The sequence below is a fragment of the Cylas formicarius genome, unplaced genomic scaffold, assembly GCF_029955315.1.
Source record: "Cylas formicarius isolate icCylForm1 unplaced genomic scaffold, icCylForm1.1 PGA_scaffold_10__41_contigs__length_53128322, whole genome shotgun sequence".
NCBI lineage: Eukaryota > Metazoa > Arthropoda > Insecta > Coleoptera > Brentidae > Cylas > Cylas formicarius.
This window is the reverse complement of record NW_026844214.1, coordinates 12,293,039-12,305,443: the sequence shown is the minus strand read 5'-3', so window position 1 is coordinate 12,305,443 and position 12,405 is coordinate 12,293,039. Positions and strand designations below refer to the sequence as shown.

The 12,405-nt window shown below is 37.5% G+C and overlaps 1 protein-coding gene across 2 annotated transcripts in view; it reads right to left on the bottom strand.

Moving 5' to 3' along the window:
• Window positions 1-12,405, bottom strand: part of LOC132708127 (uncharacterized) — a 175,314-nt gene that overhangs the window by 102,885 nt on the left and 60,024 nt on the right. For both annotated transcript variants that reach the window (XM_060680256.1, XM_060680257.1), the window contains exon 13: window positions 6,597-6,836. In XM_060680256.1, the coding sequence (XP_060536239.1) occupies window positions 6,597-6,836 (240 nt within the window). The remainder of the gene's footprint in view (window positions 1-6,596; window positions 6,837-12,405) is intronic.

The window sequence follows — 12,405 nt, the reverse complement described above, 5'->3', positions numbered from 1 at the left end:
TCGTCGGACCATTGCCTCAGCAACTTCCGTACAAACTAGAAACACAATTTTCCGTTAGGTTTTGACTGTCTACGAATTACACTCAAGAATCAAGTTCCACAACACATATACACACGAAATGCACTTTAAACCGAGTCCAATGTTGGCCCTACGCAAATACAACGTGATCGAATTGTGTTCGCGAATGCTGAACGCTACCGCGAAAAGACGAAAAAATCGCTGTGTCTTTCGTTATTGCTCCGCGTATTTTATTTGATAAAACCGGCGCACCCGAAAGCGAACATCAGGGAAATCCCAGCCAAAAATCAAAATTGCCAACCTAAGAACTCACAATTAATAACCTGGTTATTTTCAGAAATATGTCGGTTGGCATTTCTTGTTATTGTCAGTTACGTTAAAAAAGCTGAGTTTTTCAATAATTTTTTTTACGTAGTCGTTTATAAAAATCTTGAAAGCCGCAATGAGAACCCAAGTGGTAAGTAAATTTCAAAAATCTAACCCTAGCTGTCTGTCTCAAAGTATATGGTCTTGGCTTTTGCCGGCAATTATCGAAATAACTTGACAGTACTGTAGGAAAGAGCATCAAAGACCGACTTTTAAGGTGTTTTCAGAATATAAAGATCAAATATTATATAAAATCTCATTGGTACTAATATAAAATACGATTCCATTGTCTGACAGTTTTTGTTGGAATCAACCAATCCTTTGGATAATTTACCTGTTGTGTAAAACCAAATTTGATCTAGGTAAATCATACATCTGATTTCGGCTCTTTCCTTTTTAATTTCCTAATTGGGATTCCTCTGTGCGATTTCATTATGATAAGTTTTTGTATCTATTTTGTGGTCTTTAAATCCTTTACTTTACAAATAACCCGATGGAGGGTCGTAAAGCTAATAATTATATTGGTTTCATCTTCTTCTAACTCCTTTTTGAATTTACGTAAACTATCATCATTCTGGTTTTAATGAATGAATAGTATATTATGCAACAAGTGCGGTAAACGGCATTTGACTCACGAGTTTATTTGACACAAGCGAATCGAGTGTTTAATAAACGAGTGACTTAAAAAGTTTACCAAGCGTGTTGTCTATTATACCAGTTATACCTTGATTAGTTTTGGGTGCATTTTGGCAAAACAACACCAATACATTCACTAACGTGACCGTGAGAAATGACAAACGTAACCCGGTAAAATCCCGGAAATGTCAGAAGTGGCTCCGACCCGTGGGAAATGAAACTGACGTGGTAAAATGACGCTTCCCGCACGCCAAATCGGTGTGTAATTAGGCATTTTACAGACGTGAGTAGAAAAATATATTTTCGTTCGTATCATATCTTGTTCACTATTGTCCAAACGGTGAGATTGAAAATCACAACGTTTTTTTCATTAATTAATTTTGTAAGTAGGCATGCTTCTTTGAAAGCTTCTTGATTAGTGAATCCTCTACTACTCATTTTTGACAATTTATAGCGGAAAAATTAATGATCTACTCGTAAGAAGCTTTTTTGAAACGAAAACGGTAAAACCAATCATTCAACGCTGCTACTTGTCTTGTCCGTTATAGGTTACTTCTTTACTGTTGGTTAGTTTTTCGGGGAGGGTGCATCAAAGGCCAAGGATATATTTTGAGACAGCATAGAGTAGTGTAGACACGGGCAATTATGTTTTAATATTTAGAGCATTTTTCAAAAAAAAAGTAAGTTTTCACTTGTTCTTAAAAAGAAAAAGTTGTCACCTCCGCACATTTCCGATGAAATTCAAGAAAGGTTGCATTCTGAAGTAATTTTTTTTTTAAATTTTTCTTCGGTAATTTTTTATACTTATTGTTTATTTCTTATTTTCAACAATAATTAATTATTTCATAAAACAAAAAGAAATTAAATGAAAGAAAACTAAGAAAAATTAGCGAAAAGAAATCGGAGTTTATTTTTAAAAGATTTGGATTTGCAGCAAGAATAACAGCTATTGGTGAAGATCTGATACATTTATATCTACTTTCGAGGTGTAATTAAAAAATTAAAATAGCACAGAAACAAAAATAGAAAATTTTGAGGAGTATAATTGGACGGGAGAGGGGCGTGGATTTTGGGGGTTCAATTTTTGGATTTTTGTATTTTTATATATAATGTATTAAGTATAAATTATTGTAGTATAGGTAAATTATAGCCATTTTTCACATTCTTTGCAGCATTTTTTGTTACTGCTAATGGATACTTTTTGGTCAATATTAGATTACAATATTGAATGAAATAAAAGTGAACAAATTTTGAACGAAATGCTTTGAAAGTGTATGGTTTTTTAGCAATCTCATTGGAACTCGATTATTGGCCGACAGTTCGCCCACATTCGCCTACGTGCGACGCACAATGGGGTATTTGAGATTAATTTCTGATCGAAATTGTTGTTTAATTATATATCTGCCAAAAACATTCAATAATAATTTCATATTTTGAAGAATGAGCAGATATCTACATTAGACAGGGTAAGTCAAAAATCCTGCAAGAATAAAATATTTTGGAAAGTATTGCCTGTATTTTTCTTTCGAAATTTCGGACATCGGAGTTTCAAAATATGTTCGATTCAATAATTATGATATGGATAACAATGCGAAGCTTACCTCCCAGATGTCCGAACTTTCTTATTTTCAATGCTTCAATGGTTCCTTTTTAATTTTTAAAACTAAACAAAAACATGTTTTTGCATTTAAAACAGAAAATTGAGAATTCTATAAAAAAAATTGGCAACTCCGCCCATATTAAATTTCGGTAGTATATTGTGGAACAAGTGTGTTCATTTGAGTCATAAGTTTATTGGTCACGAGCTTAGCGAGAGTTTAATAAACGATTGACTTAAAAAAATTGCCAAACGTGTTGCATACTATACTTTTTCTATGACCGTAAGTTTTTGGATTTGCAAAACAACACGAATACATTCACTGACATCACCGTTAGAATTGACAAACGTTAAAATTTCTCCCAAACCCGGCGCGGTAGTAAAACTCTCGAGCGGGAAAAGGCACTTTACCACCGTATTTATCCACTTGTCCAAATCGTATCGGGGCGTTCGTGAGAGAGAGAGAATAATTATGATTTGTTTACATGTTGTTACGTGTGCCCAATTGTTCTCACAGCTAAAATTATTAATGATTTTTAAATTTATTCAATAAGCAATATGATTTATATATAATAGTTATCTACACACTTAACTGTGACTGGGGATGGCATCTAGGTGACCATCATCCCTCCAGAAGGGATCGTAGCAACCGAAGAAGTAAGGTGTCTCACCTGTCGCTAATTACAGGTGCAGGTGTAATGTCACCTTACCTGTGTCGTACGTGTATATTCGCACCCCGTCGTTATTTTTATGGCATTAGTGCCCTTTCGGCGCGTCGACCCCGCTAGAGGGTTAGTTTTCGCGTTAGTGCCTTTTTGGCAATTCCAACCCCGCTAGGGGTAGTTTTTGCGTTAGTGCGTTTTTGGCAAACTCTCCACTGGTAAAAAAAGGGTTTGTAGAAAAAAGATATGCAGGGGTGCGGGGCGAGAAGTAAATGTTTGCCAAAAAGGCACTAACGCAAAAACTACCCCTAGCGGGGGTGGAATTGCCAAAAAGGCACTAACGCGAAAACTAACCCTTTAGCGGGGTCGACGTGCCGAAAGGGCACTAATGCCATAAAAATAACGACGGGATGTGAATATACACGTACATGTGACGTTCGACACAGGTAAGGTAACATTACACCTGCAATTAGCGACAGGTGTCACCTACACCTAACGGTTGACACAAGTCAGGTGACATTACACTTACACGGGTGTTTACCGAGATATTCTCTACGCCTTGAGATTTGAAGTTTGTCAGTTCTGATGGTCATGTCATAGAATGCATTCGTGTTGTTTTACGAAAATGTACCTAAAAACTAATGGTCGTAGAAAAAATATATAATATGCAACACTCAAATAAGCTCGTGAGTCAAATGCCGTTTGCAGCACTTGTTGCATAATGTACGATTACGCAATAGTTTCTGAGATATTGCTACTACGGGATTTCTGATCTGCGTATAAAGGAAAATATTAATACACTAAACATCACCAATAATGACAAATATAAATTTACAGTTTTATTTGTTTTATCCGGCTGATTCTGAATTACTAAGACTAAATAAATTATATAATTATATAACTTTGTTGGTTCCTTTGGAATTTCCAATTGAAGGTTTGTCAAAAGTTTGTGATAATAAAATATTTCAGTGCGTTTCCGTAAAAGACCAGCCCTCATATAGAAAAAAAAACAAAAAACGAAAGGTTGTAGGAGTTATAGCAATTTATTTCAATTTTGAACAAAGAGGCGCAAAAAGTAGCAGCTAGCTTTTTCACCATAAAAAAACTGGATGTTTACTGAGTTTGCTCCTGTATCTTAAATAGAGACCCAGTTGGTATTTTTTTACAAGGTCGAATTTTTGACGTATCATAATAATCAATTAATCCAGATAAACAAATGCTTAATACCGCAGAGAAATCAAATATTATTTTTTCAAAGAAACTTCCACAGGCTACTGTAATACTATTTACAAATATTCTGATTTCCTTCTACGTCAGTTGTTTACAAATCAATGTTACTGGCGTTTCGACAATCATCAGAGCTTAACTGAAACCGAAACAGCTCTGAAGAAGCCAACAGAATGATCGGCGAAACGTCAGCAAATTTTTCAAAGAAACTTAAACAGGCTACTGTAATACTTTTTACAAAACTTCTTCACAGCTAGACTGAAACTGGCTCGTATTTTACTCTGTACCTGCTTATATATCGCTTGAAAGGGGCGGAGCCAAATGAAGGGCATAAACACTCTCTCGGATGACTGATTCCCAAGCCCCACAGGTAGAGACCTGAGTCGCGATTAAGATTGTTAGGTTGTTTATAGATTTCTAGAGACTCTCGGATTTTTCGTTGGTTTGCATGCAAGAATTTTAGTTTTATCGAATAAAATTTTATGTTCGGTTTCATGAGTGTGCTCGGCAACAGCTGATAAGTTTATTTATCTTAGTCGTAAGCCCCTTTCATGTTTTACCAAAAATCTCTCTTCGGTTCGTCAAAAACCAAATTCCGTTTGAGATGCCAGGAGTTTACAGCATTCCTAAACGATCCATCGGACAAAATTTCCTGTGACTTTCTGCTCTTTGCAGACGACTTGAAAATATATAGATCTATTGTGTGTGTTGATTCAGGATCAGCTATCAAACATTTACGATTGGTGCGTACGAAACAAGCTCACTCTTAACGTTTCTAAGTGTAAAGTATGTTCATACACAAGAAATCTTCAAACATCGTTATTTTTTTATAAACTAAATAACATTACCTTGTCCAGATGTAATTCTATAAAAGCTTTGGGCGTTATCTTCGATTCGCAGCTTTCATTTTCGGAACACTTCGACTTCATAGTTGGATCTGCCCTTAAGGTTCTTGGTTTCATTATTCGTAACTGCTCAGCGTTTTCTAATGTTCTTTCTCTAAAGATAGTGTATTATTCGTTGGTTAGGTCCAAGCTTGAGTATGCGTCGATAGTGTGGGCACCTATTTACTCAAGTTATATTCGGTCACTTGAATATGTTCAAAGGAGATTTGTAAAGTTTCTTCCTTTGAGAGTGGATGGTTTCTATCCAGAGACGGGTATTTTGCGGGACAGGTTTAACATTCAAGCCTTGGATCAGAGGCGGTTTACGGCCAGTGTAAATTTTTACATAAGTTATTGCATAGTAATGTTGACTCGATGAGTTTACTTGCGCAAATTGATTTTCGTGTTCCGCAAGCTAATGCAAGACACATTCTTACGTTTAGCTTAGGGATTCCCCGAACAAATTTATTACGTAGGTCCCCGCTATATCAGATGTGCTCGCATTTCAACTTAATTAGTAAATATTGTGATATTTTTAATGACAGTTTACCAAAACTGATTAGAATTTGCAACCAGCACTATATCACTAACGGTTAAAGTCCATCTGTAGGTAGTTACAGTTGAAGTAGTTCGCGCTGTCTTGTTCTCGTATTAATATTATTTTTCTTATATGTTCACACCTTTTGTTTCTTGTTTTCTATGCTGTTTCTTTTGTTTAGTTTTAACATTATAAAATTAATTGTTTTATGTATTTTTGTTATTGTCCTATAATTGATAAATTCTGTTGGGCAATAAAATTTATTATTATTATTATTATTCCATGCATATGTGGCAAAGAATACATTGAAGAGACCGGACAAAAAATACTAACTAGGCTCCGCCCCCCTCAAATAATATATAAGCAGCTACAGAGTAAAATACGAGCCAGTTTCAGTCAAGCTCTGAAGAAGCCTACAGGATGATTGGCGACACATCATCAAGTTCGACTCCGCAAAAACCGACGCAGGAGGAATCCAGAAGATTTATAAATAGTAGTCAACAAATATTGTTTCTACCTGATATTTATGATTGTTTTTAAAATTTAGGACACAATTGATTTTTTGATTTTCGATCAGTTTTATATCCTTAATACCACAATGTGCGTCGGTGAATCATTAAATTTGGTTTAGCAATAAAAATAGAATGGCGATAACAAATGCATCTTACCTGACTAGCATGAGATATTGTCTCCCCTCCGTTTATGGGTTTGGCCACGAGAATTTTGACGATGCCTTTGGGCGCTCCCTTCAGGACTTGGACTGCAACGTCAAGACCGGCATGTTCAAGGTTGAAATCGTTAACCCCCAAAAGTCTATCGCCTGGTATTAGCCGACCATCGGTTTGAGCTACTCCGCCAGGTATCAACGATCGGATAACTATCACAGTTTTGTCGGAATCCAACGGATCCTATAATCCAGCCAAAAAAAGTATTAATTCCACAAATAAAATAGTCTAGAACTTACTGCATTTTAGAAAAAAAATAGAGTTAGGCGTTTAGAATGTTAACTAAAATTATCTTAAAATAGTGCAAATACCTCAAATTTGCTTCGAGCTAGGTAGTTTAAATATACTAAAAACGTGAAAAATTCTATTGACCTAAGCGTATATAACCTAAATACAACTCAGCTCACAAATTTGCCATTTAAACATTTTAAAACCAAAATAAACTAATTTTGAGTATGTTTGACCCATTTGAGATTACCTTCTGTTTTTCTAGCTTCCTGAGTGTGCGTTTTCCTTACTTTCTGTCGATCTTTGTTTCCCCCACTTCGGTCACTATAGTGCCGCGCGCTACTTGGTGGCGCCGCTGCCGGCAAGTACGAGAATCGCTTGTCAGTGCCTGCGCTTTTATAAGCCGGCTACGACTTAAAATCATGGGTCAAACTTCGGCAATACTCAAAATTTCAATATTTCTATTTTCAGTATGTGCCTCCGCTTGGTCCATTTGAGAGGTGTTTGTTTTCTGCCTGCAAGAAGGACGGCGTACTGTGAATAGCAATTAGATGGCAAGGCAACGTGAACAGAGAGTATTTATTAATACTATAAATATAGAGTCACACACACAGCCTTGTAAATAAATTCAAGCAAAATAGAATTCTTCCGAATTATGTGAATGTGAACATAACGAAAACTAAGTAATGAGCTTCGAATAGCTAACACTCTCTTACTCGAAGCTAAATCACAAAATAACAATATATATGCGACATTCTTTTAAACAGGAACAAAACATTGAAAAGGTCGGATACTATTAGGAATTTTCGATAAATCAGTCTCAATTTCTTTAGAGTAAAACTTAAAGAAGTTAAATTTATTTCTCCAATTACCCCCGTCAAAAATGTCCTCTAAATGGAACTCTACATTGCACTCGCTTGGAACCCACAGCTGGACTTGCTCGCCTCCTTAAAAGCCGTACGAATCCATCCAGACGGTGGTCTAACCCTACCCGCGTGGAAATGAAAATGGTCATTCAACCAAATAATTTCTTCGTAAGCTAGAGACTTGTATTAACTTTCGTATCCAAAATAACGCGCTACTTGATGGCGCAGCTGTCGGCAAGTACGAGAATCGCTTGCTAGTTCGCTTATGTTTTTCGTAGCGACCGGAGTGCTTCAAGTGTTAGATGAACAAAAGCGAATGTAAGAGTGGTATCTGGAATGGAGGTGTTTTTATCTTAATAGGTAAAAATTAGAAGAATGAACAAATAGGAATTAGATGCAGCGATCTTTTCCAAATTCTGCTAGGCCATATTTCCTTTAAGTAGTAAGAATCAGGTATGGCATCGGAATTGATTTCTTAAATATTTGTGGAATGCACAGCCAGAAATATTTTCATGTCGGGAATGTGTCATTTATTTAGAACCATATGCGGACCCGTTCCTCTATGGCTCTATTAGTCGGCCTTACAGTTTCTTTTGCCAGCCTTGCGACTCCAAAATCGCTTCACCTTTTCAACCTTATGGTTCTTAAAATGCGCCGCATGGGTCAAAGTTCCAGCCGTCCGGGTTATGTACAATAAAAAGAGTCTCGCCCACAGCTAATGTTGGAATTTATGATTGTTCCAGATGGCATTAGTGAGTTACCTCAATTGGAGAACTTCATGACAGTAATATTGATAGAATTGGTGATGATCCAATTGTTGTTCGGCTAAAGCAGTTAGCGGTAGAGTTTCTTCCCAATGGCTGAAAGGATTGGTAAGTGTTTGTTTCGGAGGGAACTGACCAGCAAATCGATCCTCAGTTTCTGAATAAATTTAGGTTTGCATTGCCGACTGTTGGCATTGCAAGGGCCTTTAACCCCTCCCCCCCCCCCCCAAGCGTCTAGTCGTATGGAAAAACCCTATAGGGATATTAAAATCAAGATGCTTTGCTGGAATTTTTGTCCTCCCTCTTTCTCTCCATGCGAATTAGGGGTTTTGAAAATTTAAAGCCCCTATTACTCTCCCGAAAGGAAGCATCGTTAAGTCTGGCTGGAGGAAAATCAGATGCAGAATCAATGGCATCGTCGCCAAGGCTTCTGGTCCAGAAAAAATCATTATCGCCCCGGATGGAATATTTAGAGGCAAAGTTTCAGAATTCTCAAGCCTTGCTAGAAGCGATTTTGCAAAACGTTTCCACAAATTCTGCTGTAAACTCTTCAAGATGGGAAGAAGATAATGAACAATCCGATCCTTTTTCAGGCAGAGGGGAAGAGGATTTTGAGAGGGACAGTCATAGTCATAGTGAATCTTGGCCTTTTATACGTTGCAAACAAGAGCAAGAATTCAGCGTTCGATTTTTCCCCTGCCACCAAAGAGCAACTTGTTATTGCTGTTCGAGATCCTATTTAATGGTACGGGGTTTGGAATGCCAGAGATTAGGTAAGAACTCATGGGACAAAATTAGATATACGGAGGTTCACAAAAGACTCCATGCTGCTCCTGTGTTCTCTAGTTTACAAATCAACGCTGGTTTACAATCAACGTCTGATTCCTGATGACCTGTTGCCTTATGTGTGTGCTAGAAGGGCGGAAATTATTGAGTTGCGCAGGAAGAAACACATGGTAGCTGACCGTTGCGTAGCTTCAATGCTCCAAAACATTCCCCATCAGCAAATCATTTGTTTGAAGATGAAAGAGTTGAATTTATACCATTTATATCAGTCTTCTCGTTTTACTTCTAGAGTGTTTTAGCAGCGAAATGTGGATTCTAAACCGATCCCTAGAACTGCATATAAGAGAAAACGTCAACATGACAAAGAAAATATTTGCTTAGAGTAACAAAACTGTTAGCTCTAGTGGCCCTAGTCGGCGTTTTTGACCTTTCGGTATTTCGAGCAGGTCAGCTAGAGTGGGCAATAAAAACACGGGAAGCAATGGGAGCTTCAAATACAAAACCTTCATTAATCCCATTTTCGCCTCTAGTTTGCAAAGCATTTCAAACGAAATCATCCCGGAAGATGGATATGGAAATTCAATCATTATTGGAAATGGGCGCTTTGAGAAAAGTAGATTTCGGAACAGGTTTCCAATGCGTCCAATCTTCAATTTAAAATGTCTGAACGCTTGCTTGTCTCCACCAAGGTTTCGGTTGATCAATTATTTAGATATTCCGTTCTTCCTACAAAGGGAACGATTACGTGATAAAATTGGGTATATCTAACTAAACAAAAATTTCTAGCCCTGTTCTATAAACGAAAAACTTATTCTGCGACGTGTCTTCCATTCGGCCTGTCGACGGCTCCGGCGGATTTTTCAAAAATAACCAACTGGATAGCAGAGATTCTACGAAAAAGGATCATGCGGATAATAATTTATTTGGACGACTATTTGATTGCCAATCAGGATCGCGACGTTTTACTAAGACGAGAAAAGTTAGCGGTAAAAATTTTCACATTCATTGGTTGGCAAATAAATTTCAAAAAGTAAATTCTAAAAAAAAAATGAAGTTTTTGGGAATAGCATGCAATACAAACAAAAACATAAAATACTTAACCCAGAAAAAACAATCCTCTCTAAAACAAAAGTTAATGGAAATGCAGGAACGCAAAATATGATCATGGAGAAGTGCCAAATCAATTTTGGGCAGTCTAAATTTGGCAAGCTTCGTAGTTTTGTTAGGCCGTTTACACTGTCGACGGATGCAACGTTACAATCGCAAACTCCCATCCAGATCACCAATAAACTCCCAAATTTTGAACGACATTTGCTGGTGGACGAAAGCACTGGATTCGAGTTGAACGATATTTCTCGGCAATATAGATCTATATCTGGCAACAGACGCATCGCATCTGGACTTGAACAGCTCAAAAAAGTCGGTGGCATATGAACCGAAAAGAGCTTTTTGCGGTTCTAATGAGCATCAAGAAAAATCTGTCAATTTTGAAAAACAAGTCGATATTAGTACCATCGGACAATCGAACAGGGAGGAACGAAATCTGTTGACCTTCCTAAGTCCAGCATTCCGCTTCAACATTTCTTTGACTGTACAATACATTCCGGGGGTATACAATGTAATTCCCGATTCACTGTCTCGCCAGCATTCACTGCCGGATTGGCATCTATCGAGCGAATTGACAAGAATAATTTTCAGAAAGTAGGGAGTTCCCCAAGTCGATCTTTTTACGACCGAATCGTCAGCGGTAGTTCAATCTTACGCAAGCCACTCAATAGACAAGAAAGCATTATTTGTGAACGCGTTCAGTCGGCCTGGATTTTTCCCCCTCTAACTTTGATGCCTCAAGTTCTTTAGCATATCAACAAGGCGTCCGGAACATACATAATAATCGCTCCAGATTGGACGAAAGTTTTTTGGACAGGACTTGGAAAACAGAGCAATCGACCATCCAATCAATCTTCTAGATCTTCATCCCAACCTCAAACACTTGAGGACGGGCAAGCCTCTACAAAACGTACATCTATTGAAATTATTTGGCCAGGAAGGTTCTGGGTGGAAAATTGGAGTCGGGACTTATTGTATTCTTCTTGGAGAAAGTCAACCCTGAAAACCTATAGTGCTCCCTGTAAAAAATGGATAGAATGGGTAACCATATTTCTGGGAAAAATCAAGCACCAGAGCAGGGGGCCCTATATTTAAGTTATCTACATAGGGTAAAGAAGATGTCCTTGAGTAGTATTATTCTAGTCTGTGATTGCTACGTTTGCTAATCCTACTCGGGGTTCGATGTTGTCATCAAACCCTCTATTTCAACAAATGCTTAATGCGATTAGCCTGGCCAAGCAGATTAAAAATACTCCCAAATCGATTTGGGACATTGATATTTTGTTAGAATGGTTAAAATCATCTCCGCTCAGCCAAGAAAGTCTTTTTCAACTATTTAGATACGTCGCGATACTGTTGGACTCGGGGCGAAGAATTCACGACTTTACGCTATTGTCAATTGAGCAATTTGAAGAGGCTGTGGTTTGGCTGAAAAACAGACCGCGTCAGCTTTCGTCAGTCAGGTTGCAAGATTTTAGATTTTTTTCCGATGCGGAGTTTAGTATACCATTTTGGATACGAAAGTTAATACAAGTATCTAGCTTACAAAGAAAATCTTTGGTTCAATGCCCATTTCTTTTCATTTCAATGCGAGGTAGGGTTAGACCAGCGTCTAGAACAGTCATCGCTGGATGGATTCGTACGGCTTTTAAGGAGGCGGGCATAGTTGCAAGTAAAGGGTCTATCCGTTCAGCTGTTGGTTCCAAGCTAGGGCAATGTAGAATTCCATTAGAGGACATTTTTGGGTAACTCAAGAAGCAAATCTAAATTCTTCAAGTTTTCGTTTAAAGAAATTGAGACTGATTTATCGAAAGTTCCGAATAGCATTCGACCTTTTCGATGTTTTGTTCCTGCTTAAAAGAATGTCGCATATATATTTCATTTTGTGCTTTAGCATCAATTAAGAGAGTCGTAGCTCTTCGAAGCTCATTATTTAGTTTTCGTCATGGTCACATTCACATAATTCGGAAGGATTCTATTTTGTTTGAATTTATTTACCAG